The sequence below is a fragment of the Esox lucius genome, chromosome 2 (assembly GCF_011004845.1).
Source record: "Esox lucius isolate fEsoLuc1 chromosome 2, fEsoLuc1.pri, whole genome shotgun sequence".
NCBI classification, from domain to species: domain Eukaryota; kingdom Metazoa; phylum Chordata; class Actinopteri; order Esociformes; family Esocidae; genus Esox; species Esox lucius.
This window is the reverse complement of record NC_047570.1, coordinates 22,564,442-22,589,107: the sequence shown is the minus strand read 5'-3', so window position 1 is coordinate 22,589,107 and position 24,666 is coordinate 22,564,442. Positions and strand designations below refer to the sequence as shown.

Below are 24,666 nucleotides of genomic sequence, written 5' to 3'. Positions count from 1 at the left end.
CCCTTCCACTGACTGACTAGCCCTACTCATTTTCTAATTTGGTTGTCCTCTAAAGTTCTGATCAAACACTGCTGTGGACGTTTAAAGCTTTGTACACAAAAATGTTTCACAAAAGGCACAAGAATGATAGGATCAGACGGTGTGTTTTTGATGGATGGTAATAAAGCCTGATTGCTTGAGTGGTGCGCAGAGAGAAGCGATGCTGTATTGACAAGACTATAGAGACTGGTGCTTTTCTCTTCCCAGACTTGGAGGCCCCTACACAGTAGATTTATAAACTGGAGGGAGGCCCTTTACTGTAGATGAATAAACTGGAGGGAGGCCCCTGTACTGAAGATTAATAAACTGGAGGGAGGCCCCTGTACTGTAGGTTAATAAACTGGAGGGAGGTCCTTGTACTGTAGATGAATAAACTGGAGGGAGGCCCCTGTACTGTAGATTAATAAATTGGAGGGAGGCCCCTGTACTGTAGATGAATAAACTGGAGGGAGGCCCCTGAACTGTATATTAATAAACTGGAGGGAGGCCCCTGTATTGTAGATGAATAAACTGGAGGGAGGCCCCTGTATTGTAGATGAATAAACTGGAGGGAGGTCCTTGTACTGTAGGTGAATAAACTGCAGGGAGGCCCCTGTACTGTAGATGAATAAACTGGAGGGAGGCCCCTGTACTGAAGATTAATAAACTGTAGGGAGGCCCCTGTACTGTAGATTAATAAACTGGAGGGAGGCCCCTGTATTGTAGATGAATAAACTGGAGGGAGGCCCCTGTATTGTAGATGAATAAACTGGAGGGAGGTCCTTGTACTGTAGATGAATAAATAAACTGGTGGGAGTCCCCTGTACTGTAGATGAATAAACTGGAGGGAGGTCCTTGTACTGTAGATGAATAAACTGGAGGGAGGCCCCTGTACTGTAGATTAATATCTGGAGGGAGTCCCTGTACTGTAGATGAATAAACTGGAGGTAGGCCCCTGTACTGAAGATTAATAAACTGGAGGGAGGCCCCTGTACTGTAGGTTAATAAACTGGAGGGAGTCCCCTGTACTGTAGATTAATATCTGGAGGGAGTCCCTGTACTGTAGATGAACAAACTGGAGGTAGGCCCCTGTACTGAAGATTAATAAACTGGAGGGAGGCCCCTGTACTGTAGGTTAATAAACTGGAGGGAGGCCCCTGTACTGTAGATGAATTAACTGGAGGGAGGCCCCTGTACTGTAGATTAATAAATTGGAGGGAGGCCCCTGTACTGTAGATGAATAAACTGGAGGGAGGCCCCTGTACTGTAGGTTAATAAACTGGAGGGAGTCCCCTGTACTGTAGATGAATAAACTGAAGGGAGGCCCTTGTACTGTAGATGAATAAACTGGAGGGAGGCCCCTGTATTGTAGATGAATAAACTGGAGGGAGGCCCCTGTACTGTAGTTTAATAAACTGGAGGGAGGCCCCTGTATTGTAGATTAATAAACTGGAGGGAGGTCCTTGTACTGTAGATGAATAAACTGGAGGGAGGCCCCTGTACTGTAGATTAATATCTGGAGGGAGTCCCTGTACTGTAGATTAATAAACTGAAGGGAGGCCCCTGTACTGTAGATGAATAAACTGGAGGGAGGCCCCTGTATTGTAGATTAATATCTGGAGGGAGGCCCCTGTACTGAAGTTTAATAAACTGGAGGGAGGCCCCTGTATTGTAGATTAATAAACTGGAGGGAGGTCCTTGTACTGTAGATGAATAAACTGGAGGGAGGCCCCTGTACTGTAAATTAATATCTGGAGGGAGTCCCTGTACTGTAGATGAATAAACTGAAAGGAGGCCCCTGTACTGTAGATGAATAAACTGGAGAGAGGCCCCTGTATTGTAGATTAATAAACTGGAGGGAGGTCCTTGTACTGTAGATTACTAAACTGGAGGGAGGTCCTTGTACTGTAGATGAATAAACTGGAGGGAGGCCCCTGTACTGTAAATTAATATCTGGAGGGAGTCCCTGTACTGTAGATTAATAAACTGAAGGGAGGCCACTGTACTGTAGATGAATAAACTAGAGGGAGGCCCCTGTATTGTAGATTAATAAACTGGAGGGAGGTCCTTGTACTGTAGATGAATAAATTGGAGGGAGGCCCCTGTACTGTAGATTAATATCTGGAGGGAGTCCCTGTACTGTAGATTAATAAACTGAAGGGAGGCCACTGTACTGTAGATGAATAAACTGGAGGGAGGCCCCTCAACTGTACATTAATAAACTGGAGGGAGGCCCCTGTACTGCAGATTAATAAACTGGAGGGAGGCCCCTCAACTGTACATTAATAAACTGGAGGGAGGCCCCTCTACTGTACATTAATAAACTGGAGAGAGGCCCCCGTACTGTAGTTGAATAAACTGAGGAATGGCCTCTGTATTGTTGAACTGGGAACCTGTCTTAAATTAACTGGTACAAGCTCAAGGCATCTTTCAAAGTGTGGTGCTGGATTATTTTATTAAAAGTGGAAAAACATTTGGTGGACATCTCTGCCTTGCTGTATTGAATACACTCTGCATCTTGGCCATTAATCAATCAAAAGAGGTGTAACCGCAGTATCTTCATGTTCTAGGCGTTCTGTTTCTATATTCTTTTATTGGTTTCACCTGTGTCTTGTTTTGTCTTCACCTGTACCTCGTTATCTCTTTTATGTCCCTATTTAAGTTCCTCCTGGAACTTGTTGTTATTGTCTTATATTATGTTTGGTGTGTCATAGCGTTATGTCAAGTTTTGGAATTAAAGAACCTTTTGTTTATGTACCTCTGCACCTGTGTCCTGCTACCCCACCTTAGGAGAACCGTTACAAGTGGTGATTGGCCCTACCAGTGCTTGTACTCTAGTGTCTGTGATGAGAATAGGCTTTTGGATAGCTGAGACATTATATTCTATCATTTACCCTAACTCAGATCCCCTCCCATGCAATCAAGACAGCCTACCATATCCTGATGATAGGACCATCTTAATGGGGGAGTCTGGAGAAGACTTGAGCCAAATTGTAAACCATGAAACAGTCACATGGAGCAACAACATTATAAGACAGAGTAACAGAGTTTTTTTCTAAAAGCAGTAAGCCAGATCCAAACGCATGCATTACAAGGGAGGGCAAACTTTTAAGCTCGGGGGCCACATCAGGATTTTGAAATTAAATGGAAGGCCACATTGGTTTTGTCATTTGTTAATTATTAATTATTTGCAGGACAGAAAAGGGCAGCAATTAAAACATATATACAGTAGGTCCATTATAATGTCTAAATAATTTAAATAATTTGTATGAAAATGGCCTGGTGAATTATGTTTTACTACTCCTCAAAACTATTTTATTACCTACCGTGGGCCGGATGGAATTGTCTCATTGGCTGGATTTGGCTCGCAGGCCTTAGGTTGCCTATCCTCTTTTAGCAGTACATGTGTACTTGAGACAGCAGCTTAGACCACTGGAGTATCTTAGGCCACCTGTTCATTTAAAGAAAAAAAATATTCGACACCATGAGATCAAAATGAGGATACTGTCCTTTTTCTGTAAAAAAAAGTGTAGAATTTTAGTGTGATCATGTTGGATGGAACATTTTGGCCCACAACCATTTATCTATCAGCCAATCAATGCTTGTGGGAAAATATATGTTTGTTTCCTGCAATTTCAAGGGCAAAAGGAAATATATTACTTTTAATTAAATTAACATTCACAGTGATTAGCAATGATCATTCAAAAAAGCATAATAACAAAAACATGCATGGAAGCTTAAACAGATTTGAATGTCCAATGAATTCACTTTGGTTGGACTTCCTCTATGTAGTTAAGCCAAAGAGAGGTCTTTCAAAAGTTTAGAAATCCCAAACCACATAAAAACTATACATTCATTTCAACATATAACTGAGGATCAGTTATAATATGTCTAGAGGCAGACTACCAAAGATTACGCACATGTAATATCAAAATCTCATATGTTGACCACATCAATGGAAAAATGATCACCCCAAGTCGGTAGTTTTGTCTTGATGAAAGGAACCAAGCTGGGTTACATTATGCCCTCCCAATAGATGATATACTATTTCTTGAGACAGACATTTGCTCTCAGTGTCACGTCCTGGCTACGCCCCTAGCCATCTCTGCGCTGGGCTCGGGCATAGTCAGTACAGGACAGGAGGTGGCACATCTAGCCACCTCCAATCCTTTTGATCTCCCCAATTGGAGGCAGGTGTCGCGGTCCTATTTAAGTTCCTTGTTTTGCTTTGCCAGTGTGGTTCATTTTGGTTTTGTCTGTGTATCAGTTAGCCCACGTCACTGGTTGCTGCTTTTTGTTTTGAGTCCTTTTGTTTCATTAAACATGGATTATTCCTGTTATTTCGATTCTGCGCCTGTGTCCTTCCACAACCCAGCCACTGACACTCAATAAATCTTAACGGTCATTGTCCCCCTACACCAATCTACCACTGCGTTCCAAAAAGCACCATAGTGCACATAATGCTCTAATTTTGACAAGAGCCATAGGGACCACGGTCAAAAGAAATGGTAATCGTATGCTCTTTGGCATGCATGCACTCACTCCTCCAAACCCATTCTGATGAATCTCTACAATGTCCTAATGACTGGTGAATCATGTCAGAGTGTGGTCTGGGAGAATTCACTCAATACCTGCAGTACTTGTCTGTCTGATGTCAGACTGATGCTGGAGGAAGCTGCTGCTCTCAGGAGGTTGTCCTAAAGACAGATGTAATCACTTGGCCTGCTGCCTTTAAAAATGTCTTTACCTTACCCTAAAAGTTTGGCTTTGCGGCTAGCCCCTTATGTTAAGAGGTACGATGAGGGCATACACCATTTCCTTCTTATCATTACCAATGAAATATTATATTTTTGTGGAGTAGTGGTGTTTATTCTTGTTATTCCGTTTCTCTGCTTGAACATGAGGAGAATAGTGTAGTTTGTGACCCAGAACTCTAGAAATGTATCTCAGAGTGAATTTTTTATGTCTCATAGAGACTCAATGTCATTAATTGTATCTCATATAACATCTGTGCATATTAGCAGGAGTGCAGCAATGGTAGCTTTCTGTGTTTTATCATTTTCTCTTTCTTTCCTACAGTACACCCAATAGTGAGTTTGACCTGTGACAAACAATGGCAGTTATTCTTCACTATAAACATTAAAAAATGACTGTTTTATTCCAACAAAAAAGTGCTTGCTTGATTGACTGTCCCATCATCATCATAATGATTTTACTGTCTGCATTGAACTTGTCCATTGGGCCTTCCTCCTGTACAGTGTTCAGTCTTTTCTCCTGCTGTGCCCCCCCCCCTCCCCCCTCAGTGAAACTTATTGATTTAACTGTAAAACATCAGTTCAGTTGGACTCATGGAACAATCAGGCCGTGCTGCATATTTTTGGGCCTGCATGGGCATGTTTTAAGCCCTTTATTCTCCTGGTCTGCGACCTTTCGGTCAACAGACGTAAAATGAAATAGAACTGGATAATAATGGGACACCCCTGTGAACTTTAGTGAACAACGGGGGGGGGGGGGGGAGCAAGCAGGGGATGAACAAAAATCAAAGGACTTTTTGACTAGTGAAACAGTCCATGAAATTGAAGTTTGGAGAATTGACTGAGTTTCTCTGTTCTTATTGAACTGTGGAGAGAAAAAAAGGAGAATAGATTTTCTGTACCTCCCTCTCAAAGGAACTGAAGCCTGCAATCAAACCAAGCCTCATACATCGGACATACTGTGTATTGGCTTTTAATGCTGTGCAGGTGTAGCTTATACATCAACCATTGTTATAACACATGTAATGCAGTTATATCAATTTTTCCAGTAGTCAGACAGAAATGTTTGCAAACAGGGCCAATTTGACGATGATCACTATATGTTGTTCTCACCTGGTGGACCAGGACCAGATGGTTTTCAATGGGTCTTGATTAAAAGATTAAAAATGATTATTCAAAGGTCATTTGTATACTATTTGTTAATCAGTGTGGGCTATTGGAAATCTATGTAGCTTTATTAACAGCATATTGTAGTTGATTTCAATTTATTAAATAATGGAGCTTTCCAATGAGTTCTCCTTTGAGCCTGATTTAAAATTTGAAGCACGATTTAAAATTAGAATTGTAAATATGTTACATAGAATATGGCATAGAAAGTACATTTTGGTAACACAACTTACAATTTATAGAGCTCTTGAAGGTATTCATCCCGTTAGACTTTTGCACACTATTTTTTATTACATAAAAACATCAAGTTTTTTACACTATTACTAGGTATTACGTTGCTTGTAGTTATTACATAATTAGCTTCTACAACTTAAAATGTGCATACTGAATATCCATGTACTTCAAATCACTGCACTATTTAGCACATGAACACCGCAACGTCTTCCAAACTGCACAAAACGACGTAAAAATACTATCCATTAGGTTATCCATGGGTTAATAATATATGGTGATGTCATCTACATTAATGCAGCTGCCAATGCACTGAAAACATTAGACGCAGCTGATCGCAGTGCAATTTACTACAGGCGACACATTGTTACAAGTTTGGAGATCGCAAAGATATCCACTGGCTTAGGCATGTTGTGTGCATTTTAATATGCATACATGCTTGTGTATTTGATTGTTTATATTGTATTTCTGTACATTGTGTACACAGAGATGATCTGGAAATCAAACACTTGGTCTGAGTGTTGACGCTGTTAAAATCAATACAGTTGAAAACCTCAAGTTACTGTCAGTGATTGTATCACTGACATAACAAGAGAACCACATTTTGAAGTAACTTTTGAAATGTGAAAAATATATTGACCCCTGCAATCAAACCATAGTGCAGTTGGAGCTTACACATTTTGGTAACTAGGAGATAATTCGCTTACATATGTATCGAGAGGCCAAATAAAAACCCTACATACAGTAGGAACATTGACTGTAAAAGAGCCATGCAGCAAGCATCATACTTTGGTCCTTTTCGTTATGTGAATTGTAACTTGTGTTAAAATATATCAAAAGTTTCTGTGAAAAACTCCAGGTAGCTACTATTTAACTGTGGAATAGCGAAAGACATTTAAAAGGAATTCAATGTTAGGATGACCTCTATGCAACCCAACTTGGCACTCTCCTCATTGGAGTAGAGGAGACAAGAAACAATGTTTCCTTTTTTTCCACAGGCAGATCTGAAGTAGCAGAGCAGTTCATAGAAGCACAGTACTTTACCTGATACTGCCTAGTGCACATGACACCAATAGGAAAGAGACAAAGAAATATCATTTTTATAAATAAAAAAGGAGCGAAAGAGAGTGAGAGAGCTCTAGTCTGCAGCTATGAATGACATCAAGCTGGCTTTGCTGGGCAGTGAGGGAGCAGGGAAATCAGGTAAGTCTGTGGGAATAACTACTAAGAAAGATTAGGTATTGCTTTCTTACATTCATGGTTTAATTGCGTATTTCATAACTTTGCACACAAATAGTTAGCAAACAATTCTGTGACTGGGGGAAATGATCACTTAAACAGAAAGTGATCATAAATCTCTGCATGTGCCCTGTGTGCAATGTTTTCAGATTATAATTCATAATTATAAAGAGGCATGTGGTTGCTAGAGTTACTTAAGGAATTGGAGAGAGGGAATTAAGATGGATGGTTGTAATCTGCATCTAATTGATGAGGAATTATTTTTCTTGTAAAAGCATGGGGAAGTATGGTCCCTCAGGCTAACTAGAAACATTTTCAACCAAACAATTAGACCATAGTAGAAAGTGATAATAATCAGAGCAGAATACCCTATGCAGTGTTCTATCTGGGGAGGAAAATGTGGGGGTGAAATGTATGATTTGAAACATATGACAGATAACATGACTGAATAGCTCTGTTTCAGCCTGCCAAACGTCTGTGTATTCAGGGGAAATACACAGAGAGGACCAGGCATATATTATCAGCAGCAAGAAACTCATGTGAGGGTAGAAAATAAATACGTATATATTGTATGGTCAGTCCACTATATGTGAAAGGAAACTCAATATCTTGCTTCAGTAATTAAGAGCCTCTTGGTAAAACATATTTGATTCAGACCTGTGTTTCTGGTCAGAAAGAAGCATGTGGTAACAATATTTGGGGTTTTTAACAATATCTTTAGTTCCTGTATTATTGAACCTGTCTCATGCATGTTACCCCTCTATAGCTGTTCTGGTAAGGTTCCTGACAAAACGCTTCATTGGAGAGTATGCTTCCAACGCCAGTAAGTACATCTCTTTATCACCCATATTTATTGTAGTGCAGGAACGTTTTTACAATGTCATACAGTACAGAATACATGTTCTCAGGACATAAAAATGCAGACATTTGTCATTGCTTGTCTATCCCAGGGGTTCCTAAACCTATCATCTTCTCCAAGACACTTTTTTTTTAGAAAAGGAGCTTAGTTGGTGGGCATGGCAATAGACTATCATGCCCTGGCCACATTTCTAACACATTTCTATTAATATTTACTTTGCTAATGCAGTATTGTTATCCTCAAAAAGTATAACAAAATCACTGAAATTGAATGTATGTTTTAGTTAGACTAAAATAGTTAAAAAACGTAATCTTCTTCCTGTGTGCAAGACAAGAGTTATTCAAACCCCACTGATTTCAGATCTTTCCTCAGTTTACATCATCAGAACAGTCACAGACGTTTAATACTCACAGTAATCATTCTTCCATATAATAAATATGCGGACATTGTGCAGACTTGTAGTAGACAGCTGTAGCCTACATTACAATATACACCAAATGTATCCACTTACGTATATAGTATCTTTGTACATCAGACCAAGATAGAAAAGCTAGCACATGTTTCCCATTACAGTGAGTATGCTTTGAACTTGTTTGTTGCAGATTCCTTATATCGTAAAAGGCTCTCCATCGAAGGAAGATTGTTAAACTTGGAAGTCTTTGATCCGTGTTCCCAGGTAAACGGTCTGTGCCTGTATTCATATTTTAGTTGATACCTCACAATACCATGGGAAAGCGACTGTTTTTTAAGGGCCTGTTAAACATGGCCCGTGTGCCAAAACCAGTCTCCAAGTGGGTTTTCTTTGGCCCATAAATGTTTTATCTACAAGTAAATAAATTCATACAAATGTCAGCTTTTTTTGTTATAAAAACAAAATCACTAGGAATTTAATACAAAATGGGAAATCTATTCCCAAGTATACCTATGAACAAAATAATGTTATGTAATCATGTCCCATTTTAATTGGATTGTTAATTGAATGGATTGTCATATTCAAACACAATCTCTCTTTGGGCTTAGTTGGGGTAAATGTTTGGTGTACAAATAACTTTTGAGGCTCCCTTAGCAGGATGTGCATTGCCTTCAACTTTACCTAAAGAGATTGAAATAATACTGCACACTTCGGAAAATAATTCTACCGTTCGAACAACAGCATGAAATGCCAGCCTGTTTGAAGGGATGGGATTTTAGACCACCAGGCAACATCACTAAAAATACTTTGAATGTATTGAATACTGGAATGTCACTACCAAAAAGGAACACTGAGGAACTTTAAACTCCTCCAATTAAGCTCCTCAGTTGTTGCAGAGTTAATATTTGAAAAATAGCTTTTGGCTATGGAGATATTAATTATTTTGACAATCATTTACTGAAAACAAACCAAGTTACTTCATAACTCCCCACGGTACCTTATTACCCAAACAATAATTTGATATTGAGATAAACTGGCCTTTAAACAAACATATGTTTACCCTTTTTTTTTTTTTTTGGGACATGTTGTCCACACCCCTTTTCCCTACCCTGTCAGACTGGAGAGAGCAGATGTATACTGGAGGAACCGATGGAATGGGCAGACGGATTCATTGTAGTGTACAACATCAGCGACCGAATGTCCTTCCTCAACGCCCAAAGCATCCTGTGTCAGATTAAAGAGACCCGTGGGGAAAGCTGCAAGGGGTGAGTGACTGTGACCTCTGAACACAGGCCTGATGCTGATCAGAAGAAAGAGATTGAAATTTGATAAATGAAGGTCCAATTCCTAGACTGACATTTAAACTCAGCATGAGGATCATTATGGCACACAGTACTTAGATTCCTACATGATTTCATTAGGCCCTTTTACCATTGTGTCACTGAAGAGAAAATAGAAGTAAGAGTGGATACAAAAGGCTCTGAATTTAGAGCTAAAAGGCTTTCATTGAGTGTCAAACCATCACCACCCAGTGAGGGTAAAACATCCAATACACAAATTAGACCAGACAACTCAGGTCAGATTAGACTGACTGATGAATCAGAAAAGTTAAATAAGTGGAGGTCCATGTTCATTTTTAAGAATTCCAAAGCTAAGTTCATGACCCTCCTGTGATTGTTGGACACAGGGAGCTAGACAAGATGGACATCCCAATCTGCCTGGTGGGCAACAAGCAGGACCTGTGCCACGCCCGTCAGGTGTGTGAGGAGGAGGGCCACGTCCTGGCACAGGAGCACAGATGCCACTTCCAGGAGGTGTCTGCTGCAGAAGACTACCTGGATATATTCAATCTCTTTACCAAGCTCATCCGCCATGTAATGGAGCACCTGAAGTACCGTGCTGACCGCCGCCGCTACAATGGCTCCAAGTCCATGGCAAAGCTCATTAATAATGTTTTTGGGAAAAGGAGGAAGTCTGTTTGAAAGTCAGGTTGTAACAGTAATGAGGACTTTGGTTGAGTGGAACACTTGGTTTTGTGAAGATGATAACAGGGACAGCTCTTGTAAATGTTAATGGCATACTTCATAGTTCGAAGTTGGGTATGCAGCCAGCACTTCAAATTGAACCAAAGTTAAGGAACAGTGTAAGGTTTTTCATTTGACTAAATAAACATTATTTTCTTTAAGAGATCTCTTTGCCGTCCCTGATTTTATCCAGTATATCCTTTAATAGACCATTCCTTTGCAGGTGATGATGATCGAAGTCATCAAATCCAGATGAAGGCTTTCTAATAGTTCTGCTGGAATGGAAACGAATGCAACAAAATCAGCTGGAAAAGATTTCCATACACTTAAAGTGGTCTTTCTGCCCTTTTCAGGAAAATGTCACTGAAATCCATGTTAGTGCATGGAAGCTCAGAAAAAACTAGCACTTGTACATTCAAGGTTATTTGCAGAAGCGTCTATGTTCACGGTTCAAATGGTAATGGTTTGTTTATTTTGAAAGGACCTCTTTAAAATCACCTGAGGTCCAAGTCAATCATTTTCTATTAAATTCTGATTAATGTAAAACGAACATACAATTGTTTTAAGATACATTTTTCATAGATCATTTAACAGTTTGATATGGAGTTTTAGGAGTTTAAGCAAAACAGTCAATGCTTAGGAGTTTTGTTACAGATTTTGTAACTGTTGAAAAGATAATGTCTAAATCAAGCTTGGATGTGCAAGGCTGCTGTGCTTGGATTTCGGGGTACTGTTAGCATGCAATGTCATCTATTGATCTTTTCAAAGCTTAGAAATATTTAACTTTAGTTGGGAATATCTTTTATTTAGGTGTTAACTTTTGCTCAGATCTTAATGAAGAATGTATTATTCATTCACAAGCAATTTACACTTATATGTATCTATAATATTCAATACTTCTACCATACTGTTCATACTATCCATTCTACTCATTCTAAAATTGCTGCTAGTTTACGTTGCCATACTTGCCATATCTATAATATTCAATACGACTACCAATATTGCTGCTAGTTCACAGTACTCTTTTTAAACTGCTGCTAGTGTACCGTGTTATGTATATTATAGCTTTATTTTTTGTTATATATATTTTTTGTCTTCTTAATTCTCACTACGTAGTTATAGTGTGCTATGCCACCATTCATAAACGTATTACACTCATGTATCTATTATATTCAATAATTCTACAAAATTGTTATGTATATTATTGCCATATCTATAATGTTCAATACTAATACCCAGATTGCTGGTAGTTCACAGTACTCTTTTTAAACTGTTGCTAGTGTACATTGTTATGTATTTTAAGAACATTTTCTGGCTATATTTTTGCTTATACATTTTTCTTCTTAATTCTCACAACGTAGTTGTCAAGTCAGAAGAATTTAATTGTGCAGGATGACGCCGTGTTGTTCGCTGCATTTGACAAATAAACCTTGAAACTTGAACTCTTCATATTTTCCCTATTACATTTGGTAATATTCATACAAATAATATAATATGTTGATAGACAATAAGCAAAGTATACTTTTACCAACATAGTTTTTCAAACATGCAGTCATAGGTTATGTTTACAACGGTCCAAGAACTGGTAAAATGAAGCAGTTAATCAAAATTGTTCCTGCCAATAATTTTTATATAACTTTTCTCCACTAGATGGAGACCTATCCCCATGTTGCGACCGTGTGAAATTGCAACCATCGGAACTGTAAACTGTCCATGTTTGATAAGCCGCAATACAAAGCTTATCTTCATAATTTCATTAATTGTGTTAAACGAAATAAACGTAGTCTAATATTCGTAACATTTAAACATAAGGCAAATACCACTCCCTTCAGCACAGCATTCGAACAAAATTATGTTCATTAGAGAAAAGGACACGTTATTTTCATAACGCTTTTTTGTCCCTGTTTAGTTCCCATAGTACACCAGCCTGTAGGCTGTCGCATCTCAAGAAAACTTTGAGAAAGTGGTTCGTGGAGCACCTCTTCATTCCCGGTTGTTTGACACTGTAACGGTGGATGGCAAAGAAGGCATCTACAGCGATGTTTCCAACAACAGTTTGAAAAGAAGGTAAATGCATGTTTAGAGGTGAATCCAATTTATATTAACGTTACAATGAAATGCAGCTAGCTTAAGCCTTCTCACTGTTGTCATGGCAACACACGCTAAAGCCGCATACAGAACAAGCATCTTTTCTTAAGAAAGCAGGAGAACAGTCTGTTTATTTACTTTAGGTAGCTCGCTAGAGCTTTTTGCGAATGGCTAATTACTGTAGTTAGTTATAATTACCAGTTGCAGGATATGGCATATCTTCATTAAATAGCATACTTCAACAATGTATGTCTTATTAGTTATCATATTTTTACAGTACTTTTCGACATCCTTAATTGCGCGGCGTTACACGAAGACATACTTATAAACTTACTTATAAAGTTATACCACTGTAGGTATCTGGCAAAATGTATTCCCTTAATGAAGGCATGTGTATAACCTTTATGGACTCTACTCTACTTGCCACTGTGCTTAACATCCGGGAAATGTCCTTCGCAATCAATAAACTAAAAATTTAGCCAGTTGACCTCAGGTAGTGTCCTAAACAGTTCGTATAGAACGGGTTCAGTGCTGCCTCCACGGTCTGGAAATAAATCAAATCATTTCATGTCATTTGAGTGGGACTACCTGGGGGAAAACAGATTTTTAGAAATGTTGATGTTGATGACATTCAAGTGTACCCTGAATGGTAGTTCGAGTCCATAGAGATTATACAAATGTTTTCAGTGACAGAAAACCTATTGCTCAGCCCAGAAACCTTTGAGTGAAGTTATGTTCCATCTCCGGCTACAGTACCAGTCAAAAGTTTAGACCCACTGACTCATTCAAGAATATTTATTTATTTTATACTTTTTTCCACATTGTCGAATAATAGTGAAGATATCCAAAACTATGTAATAACACATATGTAATCATGTAGTAACCAAAAAAGTGTAACAAAAAAAATATACATTTATATTTTAGATCATTCAAAGTAACCGTCATTTGCCTCGATGACAGCTTTCCATACTCTTGCCATTCTCCCAGCCATCTTCATGTAGTCACCTGAAATGCTTTTCCAACAATCTTGAAGGAGTTCTCACATATACTGAGTACTTCTTAGCTCATCCCAAACAATCTGAATTGGGTTGAGGTTGCCTCCATAGTCGCAAAGAAATGATAGTCCCACACATTGTAGATGCTTCAGATTTTGACGCGCAAACCAGATGGAATGGCGTGTCACTGCAGAATGCTGTGGTAGCCATGCTGGTTGAATGTACCTTGAATTCAAAAATTCAGTAGTGGTTAAATTTGCAGCTAAATGACCATGAAATCTCCTCCTTACTGTTGATGTCGAGATGTGTCTGTTACTTGATTCTTGTGAAGCATTTATTTGGACTGCAGTCTGCAAAAAATTCCAGATCTCTGAGGCTGGTAACTGTAATGAACTTATACACTGCAGCAGAGTAAACTCTGGGTCTTCCTTTCTTGTGGTGGTCCTCATGACAGCGCTTGATGGTTTTTGTAATTGTACTTGAAGAAACATTGAAAGTTCTTGAAATTTTCCCACATTGACTGACCATCATGTTTTATATTAATGATGAACTGTTGTTTCTCTTTGGTTATATGAGCTGTTCTTGCCATTATATGGACTAGTACTGTACAGACATAATTATGGTCTTCTGTATACCCAACCCTACCCTGTCACAACACAACTAATTGGCTCAAAGGCATTTTGAAGGAAAAAAATCCACAAATTAACTTTGAACCAGGCACACCTTTTAAGTGAAATGCATTCCAGGTGACTGCCTCATGAACCTGGTTGAGAGAACGGAAACCCGTGTATGAGTTGGTGTCCAAAATCTGGACTGGTATTGTACATTATGATGCACAATTAAGAATGTCACAGGTTAATATTTGATCACTAATAAAGAGACAATACCTTAGTTGCGAACTGAGCTAAATTGTTTTTTTTTACACTACATTAGATGTATTTAGAAGAACAAGACTTGTTCTCAGATATATATGGGATATATTTTTTTTATAGTGTAAACGAGAGAAAGGTCAGTTGTCAAACGTCACCTGTTGTAATCTGGGACACTTATCCGACTGATACACCCTGCAGTTAACGAGGTCTAAAGATAATACCTTGGTAAATGTGTATTGGATTGGAATGAGTGGTCGTGACAAAGGAAGTCTTTCTCCATGTATAAACAGAATCAGAAATTTTTTTTTGGGAAACAACTAAAAACATCTCAGACTGAGAACAGAAAATTTGATTGACATATTGTATAAATATTAGTTAATTTATCTTGTTGTCATGGCAATTGTAGTCTTAATCGCTCAAATTCAAAGAAACGGGGCTTTACATTTAACTGTATAGCTAGCTTACATAGCTATAGCCTACTATCTATTACATTTTATGGTTGTTAACGAGAATCTCTGCACAGGGGACAGGATTTGTTTTTGACAGGTTTTGTTCTCAGCTCACTATCCTTCAGTTGAAATGGTAATTAGCCAGGTCTGCAAATGTTTATAATTCCAAAATAGCTAGTTACTCACCAAGATGGAGAATTGAAACTCCAATCAGTGCACTTCAGCTCAGAGCACATTGGAAGTTTTAAACATCACTTAGCATTAAAACAACTATTACTATGCAGGTTCTATGCCATATAATTATATTAGCTGGAACAGGTCATATAAAGTTAATTGCTACTTGTTTAAATAAATTAAATAGGTTTAAATAATTACGTGTTTTAAGCAACTGGGTACCAGCTCTTCTTACAACAATGCTTGTGTTCTTGTTTTATGGTTTCCTCCTGGCACATTTCAAATGGCTTTGCCTGTAACGCAAAGATTCACTACAGAGGATGTGCCGTCCATATTGTTTTGATATAGTACAGGGGTAGGGAACTCTAGTGCTGGAGTGCCAAAACAATTTGAGTTTTGATTATTTTTCTAATCAGGGACAAATTCAGACCTGTGTAATTAACTAACAGGTAGGCTTTAAATAAATGAGCATTGATGTTTCAGTCCTCCAGGACCAAAGTTGCCTACCTTTCATACTGGGACTTAAGATATATATTTTAACAAGGTACGCCCTCCCTGCTGGTGAGAGGGTGACCCAGAGCATGATGCTGCCACCACCTACTTCACTGTAAGGATGGCATGTCTAATGGCATTGGTATTTATCAAAAAGCTTTATCTTGGTTTCATTTGACCACAAATCCTTTTCCCACATGACAGCTTGTTCAGTCTCATGCTTTCTGGGAAACTCCAGATGTGCTTTCATTTGGCACTTTTTGAGTAACAGGTTCTTTCTTACTGGCCGCAGTTATGCGCCTACATGTACATATGGTTGGCTGTTGCACCAATATGCTGATGTTCTACCTGATTGACAAGAAAGTCCTTTTTTTATTGGAACAATTTTACCTCTCTCTCTGGTTTTGAGTATATTAAAGCTAATAAAAGGCAAAATATTTCATAGCCTTTTTAGGTCATCTTTAACCAGGAGGTAAATAGGAGGGCACTATATGTGTAACTGGGTGTTGCCTTGCAGTATTTGTACATTTTGTCTGATTGTCATTACGATTTGTTTCTTAATTGGCATACGTGGTTCAATGAAAAAGAAATAAAAGCGTGTCAACAAAACATATGTGAAAAAGTTACAGCTCCGGAAAACATTAAGAGACCACTGCACCTTTTTCTTTCCTTTCCAAAAAAAGTCAAAAAAGAAGGTTTTGAGTGAGGAACAGAAAGGTTTAAATGAACACACCACTGCAAATTGAACACTTCTGTTCCTCACTCCAAACTTTCCTTTTCAACTTTTATGGTCTCTTAATTTCTTCCGGAGCTGTATGTGAAATTGCATTATGTCATCACACATTGTGTTTTATCTTCTTTGAATCTGTTTGGTGGAAACAGTCCTGAGCAGAAATGTACCTACTTTCTATATTTAGACTGTAGAATACTTGCATGATAATTGGTCACCAAATGGTTGGAAATCTAGCTTGGCGCAGCACATAGCCTTTTTCACAAGTGTAAAAAGTGTTTTTACAAGTGTATGCTAATTTATTGACAATAGAAAACAGAAAAATGTCAGTATTCAGACCCTTTATTCAGTACTTTGTAGAAGTGTCTTTGGTAGCAATCACAGCTTCAAGTCTTGGTTATGCATCTACCAGCTTTTCACACCTGGATTTGGACAATTTGTCCCATGCTTTGCAGATCCTTTCAAGCTCAGTCACATTGGATGGTGAGCATTTTTGAACTGCAATCTTCAGATATCCCTACAGAAGTTCAATATAGCCACACTAGTGTTGTCTTCACCTCATTCTAAGATCCTGTGTGCTCTGGATAAGGTTTTCTAAAATAAACTTTCACCTCCTGTCCTTCTTGGGCCCTTCTTGCCCAGTAACTTACTTTGGCCAAATGGCCAGCTCTACTAGAGCCTCCCAAAACTTCTTCCATGTAAAGATGGCGGCCACTGTGCTCCTGGACACTTGCGATGCTTTATAATTTGTATAACTTTCCCAAGACCTTCCACAATCATCAGAGTTCTATGGAGAGTCACTTGGTCTTGGTGTCTTAGTTTTAGCTCTGATAGGACCTTACAGGTGCTGGTCATAAAATTAGAACATCATCAAAAAGTTTATTTATTTCAGTAATTCCATTCAAAACGTTTAACTTGTATAATGTATACATTCATTCCACACAGACATATATTTCAAGTGTTTATTTCTTTTAATTTTGATTATTATAACTGACAACTACTGAAAACCCCAAATTCAGTATCTCAGAAAATTTGAATATTGTGAAAAGGTTCAATATTGAAGACACCTGGTGCCACACTCTAATCAGCTAATTAACTCAAAACACCTGCAAAGGCCTTTAAATGGTCTCTCAGTCTAGTTCTGTAGGCAACACAATCATGGGGAAGACTGCTGACTTGACAGCTGTCCAAAAGACGACCATTGACACCTTGCACAAGGAGGGCAAGACACAAAAGGTCATAGCTAAAGAGGCTGGCTGTTCACAGAGCTCTGTGTCCAAGCACATTAATAGAGAGGCGAAGGGAAGGAAAAGATGTGGTTGAAAAAAGTGTACAAGCAATAGGGATAACCGCACCCTGGAGAGGATTGTCAAACAAAACCCATTCAAAAATATGGGGGAGATTCACAAAGAGTGGACTGCAGCTGGAGTCAGTGCTTCAAGAACCACCACGCACAGACGTATGCAAGACATGGGTTTCAGCTGTCGCATTCCTTGTGTCAAGCCACTCTTGAACAAGACACAGCATCAGAAGCGTCTCGCTGCTGAGTTATTTTCTCTGATGAAAGTACATTTTGCATTTCCTTTGGAAATCAAGGTCCCAGAGTCTGGAGGAAGAGAGGAGAGGCACAGAATCCACGTTGCTTTAAGTCCAGTGTAAAGTTTCCACAGTCAGTGATGGTTTGAGGTGCCATGTCATCTGCTGGTGTTGGTCCACTGTGTTTTCTGAGGTCCAAGGTCAACGCAGCCGTCTACCAGGAAGTTTTAGAGCACTTCATGCTTCCTGCCTCTGACCAACTTTATGGAGATGCAGATATCATATTCCAACAGGACTTGGCACCTGCACACTGTGCCAAAGCTACCAGTACCTGGTTTTAGGACCATGATATCTCTGTTCTTAATTGGCCAGCAAACTCGCCTGACCTTAATACTATAGAAAATCTATGGGGTATTGTGAAGAGGAAGATGCGATACGCCAGGCCAAACAATGCAGAAGAGCTGAAGGCCACTATCAGAGCAACCTGGGCTCTCATAACATCTGAGCAGTGCCACAGACTGATCGACTCCATGCCACACCGCATTACTGCAGTAATTCGGACAAAAGGAGCCCCAACTAAGTATTGAGTGCTGTACATGCTCATACTTTTCATGTTCATACTTTTCAGTTGGCCAATATTTAAAAAATAAGTAATATTAAGTAATAATACGTGGCTTTGATTCAACAAGGTGCTGAAAGCATTCTTTATAAATGTTGGCCCATATTGATAGGATAGCATCTTGCAATTGATGGAGATTTGTGGGATGCACATCCAGGGCACCAAGCTCCCGTTCCATCACATCCCAAAGATGCTCTATTGGGTTGAGATCTGGTGACTGTGGTGACCATCTGAATGTCTCAACAGAAATCGAGACTCATCAGACCAGGCAACATTCCTCCAGTCTTCAACTGTCCAATTTTGGTGAGCTCGTGCAAATTGTAGCCTCTTTTTCCTATTTGTAGTGGAGATGAGTGGGACCCGGTGGGGTCTTCTGCTGTTGTAGCCCATCACATTGTGACAATGTTATGTAATTAAGGTCATTTGCTGACCATTGGCAGGTTTGCAGTATTTGGTTATGCAATGCTTATTTTTGCACTAGCAAAATCTATTTGGTCTAAGTACAGCTACTCTAGCTACCCTACCTGTTACCTTCTACTCCTGGTCCTCTGCAGCATCAACCATATCCCATTAACATGGTGGTTCTATTTTTAAAATAAGACTGAGTTAACTCAGTTTGTTTTCTGCCTTATATTCCTACAATGTTCCTGCTGTTTTTTCTAGTACATGCCAATATAATATCCTGCTCTTTTTAAAGCACAAACCACGTAGTTAACCCTACTAGATATTTTGCTCATTTCCCAACAAACAATATTGCATTGTCATGGCGTACTGACAAGATAACTTACATTTGGAACCAGTTGGATAATGATCGTACATAAATACAACCTGAAATGCAATTTATTTAAAGTAACCCATTTGTAATTTGTAAAACAATATTTAATATGCCATAATTATTATCACTTAAAAAATTGTATATTCATACCTACAGCTAGAATAGGTAAAGTTAAGTTAATTTCTTTCCAGTCAACATATCTCACATGACACTTCTCTCAAACTTTGTGCTTATCCAACTGTCCCATGCCCTCTTAAAGGTGCACAACACAATTCAGCAGGGCTCTAAACAGACTTTAGTTTTAGTGAGCATGGGAGGCATTATGTATACATTTATTCTATCAACCCCTTTCCAGATATAATCATGTCAATGCTGTTAGAACATCAGTCCACATATTTTCTCCTAACAAAGTACATGAGATAATATAGAAGAGCCCCATATGAAATGTAGTAAAAATAATATAACATTTACAAACAAACAATCAAGAATACACTCACCTAAAGGATTATTAGGAACACCATACTAATACTGTGTTTGACCCCCTTTCGCCTTCAAAACTGCCTTAATTCTACGTGGCATTGATTCAACAAGGTGCTGAAAGCATTCTTTAGAAATGTTGACTCATATTGATAGGATAGCATCTTGCAGTTGATGAAGATTTGTGGGATGCACATCCAGGGCACAAAGCTCCCGTTCCACCACATCCCAAAGATGCTCTATTAGGTTGAGATCTGGTGACTGTGGGGGCCATTTCAGTACAGTGAACACATTGTCATGTTCAAGAAACCTTCCAGTCTTCAACTGTCCAATTTTGGTGAGCTCATGCAAATTGTAGCCTCTTTTTCCTATTTGTAGTGGAGATGAGTGGTACCCGGTGGGGTCTTCTGCTGTTGTTGCCCATCCACCTCAAGGTTGTGCGTGTTGTAGCGTCACAAATGCTTTGCTGCATACTTCGGTTGTAACGAATGGTTATTTCAGTCAAAGTTGCTCTATCAGCTTGAATCAGTCGGCCCATTCTCCTCTGACCTCTAGCATCAACAAGGCATTTTCGCCCACAGGACTGCCACATACTGGATGTTTTTCCGTTTTCACACCATTCTTTGTAAACCCTAGAAATGGTTGTGCGTGAAAATCCCAGTAACTGTGCAGATTGTGAAATACTCAGACCGGCCTGTCTGGCACCAACAACCATGCCACGCTCAAAATTGCTTAAATCACCTTTCTTTCCCATTCTGACATTCAGTTTGGAGTTCAAGAGATTGTCTTGACCAGGACCACACCCCTAAATGCATTGAAGCAACTGCCATGTGATTGGTTGATTAGATAATTGCATTAATGAGAAATTGAACTGGTGTTCCTAATAATCCTTTAGGTGAGTGTATATACCTATACACATCAGATTTAATCTGGCTGCTTCTGTCTTCTGTCACATCATCATTAAAGACTAGTGACCCAGTGCCATTGGAACCATGTATGGCCATGCCATCACACTGCCTCCACAGTGTTTTACAGATGATGTGGTATGCTTCAGATCATGAACTGGTGTTCCTAATAATCCTTTAGGTGAGTGTATATACCTATACACATCAGATTTAATCTGGCTGCTTCTGTCTTCTGTCACATCATCATTAAAGACTAGTGACCCAGTGCCATTGGAACCATGTATGGCCATGCCATCACACTGCCTCCACAGTGTTTTACAGATGATGTGGTATGCTTCAGATCATGAGCTGTTCCAGTTTTCTTTGAATCTGGTACCGTTTCTTAGTTACATCTATCCAAAAAAAAGCTGTTCCAGAACTGGGCAGGCTTTTTTAAATGTTTTTTTTTTAGAAGTCTAATCTGGCCTTTCTATTCTTGAGGCTTATAAATGGTTTGCACCTTGTGGTGAACCCTCTGTATTTGCTCTTGTGAAGTCTTCTCTTTATAGTTGACTTGGATAATGATATGCCTACCTCCGGGAGAGTGTTCTTCACTTGCCTGGATGTTGTGAAGGAGTTTTCTTTACCATGGAAAGGATCACATAACAGAAAATGGCAATTTTTACAAATAATTAACATATAAGAACATAAGCCAATATTAATGCCTTATTCTTCATTGGGTTCTTCTAATGGTGAGAAATTGTGAAAAATCCATCCATCCATCCATCCATCCATCTTCTTCAGCTTATCCGGGGCCGGGTCGCGGGGGCAGCAGTCTAAGCAGGGATGCCCAGACTTCCCGCTCCCTAGACACTTCCTCTAGCTCTTCCGGGGGGACACCGAGGCGTTGCCAGGCCAGCCGGGAGACATAGTCCCTCCAGCGTGTCCTAGGTCTTCCTCGGGGTCTCCTCCTGGTGGGACGGTCCCGGAACACCTTCCCAGGAAGGCGTTCAGGAGGCATCCGGAACAGATGCCCAAGCCACCTCAGCTGACCCCTCTCGATGTGGAGGAGCAGCGGCTCTACTCTGATCTCTAAGGGATCGCCCAGCCACCCTGCGGAGAAAGCTCATTTCGGCCGCCTGTATCCGGGATCTTGTCCTTTCGGTCATGACCCAAAGCTCATGACCATAGGTGAGAGTAGGAACGTAGATTGACCGGTAAATCGACCGCATTACTGCAGAAGCTGCACCGATCCGTCTGTCAATCTCCCGTTCCATCCTTCCCTCACTCGTGAACAAGACCCCTAGATACTTAAACTCCTCCACCTGAGGCAAGAACTCTCCACCAACCTGAAGTGGGCAAGCCACCCTTTTCCGACTAAGGACCATGGCCTCGGATTTGGAGGTACTGATTTTCATCCCAACCGCTTCACACTCGGCTGCAAACCATCCCAGTGCATGCTGAAGGTCCTGGTTTAAAGGGGCCAACACGACAACATAATCCGCAAAGAGCAGAGACGGAATCGTGTGGTCCCCAAACCTGACACCCTCCGGACCCTGGCTGCGCCTAGAAATTCTGTCCATAAAAATTACGAACAGAACCGGCGACAAAGGGCAGCCCTGCTGGAGTCCAACATGCACAGGGAACAAGTCTGACTCACTGCCGGCAATGTGAACCAAGCTCCTACTTCGGTCGTACAGGGACCTGACAGCCCTTAGCAAAGGACCCAGGACCCCATACTCCCGAAGCACCCTCCACAGGATGCCGCGAGGGACACAGTCGAATCCCTTCTCCAAATCCACAAAACACATGTGGATTGGTTGGGCAAACTCCCATGAACCCTCCATCACCCTGTAGAGGGTATAGAGCTGGTCCAGTGTTCCACGGCCCAGACGAAAACCACACTGTTCCTCCTGAATCCGAGGTTCTACTATCGGCCGTATTCTCCTCTCCAGTACCCTAGCATAGACTTTCCCGGGGAGGCTGAGAAGTGTGATCCCCCTGTAGTTGGAACACACCCTCCGGTCCCCCTTCTTAAAAAGTGGGACCACCACCCCGGTCTGCCATCCCAGAGGCACTGTCCCCGACCGCCACGCGATGCTGCAGAGGCCTGTCTACCAAGACAGCCCCACAACATCCAGAGACTTGAGGTACTCAGGGCGGATCTCATCCACCCCCGGTGCCTTGCCACCGAGGAGTTTCTTGACTACCTCAGTGACTTCATCCTGGGTGATGGACGAGTCCACCTCTGAGTCCTCATCCTCTGCTTCCTCAATGGAAGACGTGACGGCGGGATTGAGGAGATCCTTGAAGTACTCCTTCCACCACCTGACGACATCCCCAGGTGAGGTCAACAGCTGCCCACCTGCACTGTAAACAGCGTTGGTAGGGCACTGTTTCCTTCTCCTGAGGCGCCGGACGGTTTGCCAGAATCTCTTCGAGGCCAGCTGATAGTCCTTCTCCATGGCCTCACTGAATTCCTCCCAGGCCCGAGTTTTTGCCTCCACAACCACCCGGGCTGCAGTCTGCTTGGCCTGCCGGTACCCGTCAGCTGCCTCAGGAGTCCCACATGCCAACCAGGCCTGATAGGACTCCTTCTTCAGCTTGACGGCATCCCCTACTTCCGGTGTCCACCACCGGGTTCGAGGATTGCCACCTCGACAGGCACTGGAGACCTTACGGCCACAGCTCAGAGCGGCCGCTTCGACAATGGAGGTGGAGAACATGGTCCACTCGGACTCAATATCTCCAGCCTCCCTCGGGATCCAGTCGAAGCTCTGCCGGAGGTGGGAGTTAAAGATCTCTCTGACAGGAGACTCGGCTAGACGTTGTCCAGCTTCCTCCCCCGCCATCGGATCCAACTCACCACCAGGTGGTGATCAGTTGACAGCTCCGCCCCTCTCTTTACCCTAGTGTCCAAGACATACGGCCGCAGGTCAGATGAAACGACCACAAAGTCGATCATCGACCTACGGCCTAGGGTGTCCTGGTGCCACGTGCACTGATGGACACCCTTATGCTTGAACATGGTGTTCGCTATGGACAAACTGTGACTAGCACAGAAGTCCAATAACTGAACACTGCTCAGGTTCAGATCGGGGGGGCCGTTCCTCCCAATCACGGCCCTCCAGGTCTCACTGTCGTTGTCCTCGTGGGCGTTGAAGTCCCCCAGTAGAACGATGGAGTCCCCAGTCGGAGCACTTTCCAGCATCCCTCCCAGGGACTCCAAGAAGGTTGGGTACTCTGCACTGCCGTTCGGCCTGTAGGCACCAACAACAGTGAGAGACCTATCCCCGACCCATAGGCGCAGGGAAACGACCCTCTCGTTCACCGGGGTAAACTCCAACACATGGCGGCAGAGCTGGGGGGCTATAAGCAAACCCAAACCAGCCCGCAGCCTCTCACCATGGGCAACTCCAGAGTGGTGAAGAGTCCATCCTCTCTCAAGGAGTGTGGTTCCAGAGCCCAAGCCGTGCGTAGAGGTGATCCCGACTATCTCTAGTCGGAACCTCTCAACCTCACGCACAATCTCAGGCTCCTTCCCCGCCAGCGAGGTGACGTTCCACGTCCCTAGAACTAGTTTCCATGTCCAGGGATTGGGTTGTCGAGGCCCCTGCCTTCGACTGCCGCCCGATCCTCTATGCACCGACCCCTTATGGTCCCTCCTGCAGGTGTTGAGCCCACGGGAAGGCAGCCCCACGTCGCTCCTTCGGGCTGAGCCCGAGGACCCTGTGGGGAAAGGCCCGGCCACCAGGCACTCGCATACGAGCCCCAACCCCAGGCCTGGCTCCAGGGTGGGGCCCTGGCTGCGCCATACCGGGCGACGTCATGGTCCTCAAAATTCCATCATAAAGGGTTTTTAAAAAAATCA

The 24,666-nt window shown here is 41.4% G+C and overlaps 2 protein-coding genes across 6 annotated transcripts in view; both read left to right on the top strand.

Annotated features, from left to right (window-relative positions):
• The first annotated feature begins 7,233 nt into the window (after positions 1 to 7,233).
• Positions 7,234 to 10,987, top strand: rerglb (RERG/RAS-like b). 2 transcript variants are annotated; one of them, XR_002197790.2, is made up of 6 exons: positions 7,234 to 7,373; positions 8,176 to 8,232; positions 8,871 to 8,944; positions 9,797 to 9,945; positions 10,368 to 10,823; positions 10,928 to 10,987. XR_002197790.2 is itself a non-coding variant. In XM_010878079.3 (5 exons), exons 1-5 carry the CDS (start codon positions 7,322 to 7,324, stop codon positions 10,660 to 10,662), a joined length of 627 nt encoding a protein of 208 aa, XP_010876381.1. In that variant the 5' UTR covers positions 7,234 to 7,321; the 3' UTR covers positions 10,663 to 10,831. The 2 variants fall into 2 exon arrangements, 1 of the variants encoding a protein (XP_010876381.1); XM_010878079.3 differs by lacking the exon at positions 10,928 to 10,987 and having other exon boundaries at positions 10,368 to 10,831.
• A 1,659-nt stretch (positions 10,988 to 12,646) lies between these two features.
• stk33 (serine/threonine kinase 33) overlaps positions 12,647 to 24,666 on the top strand; it is a 37,536-nt gene continuing 25,516 nt past the window's right edge. For 3 of the 4 annotated variants that reach the window (XR_002197621.2, XM_013137024.4, XM_020052382.3), the window contains exon 1: positions 12,647 to 12,771. The gene's annotated coding sequence lies outside the window, so the exon portion shown is untranslated. Of the gene's footprint in view, positions 12,790 to 24,666 lie in introns of all 4 variants that reach the window. The other variant, XM_020052376.2, reaches the window with a different exon arrangement.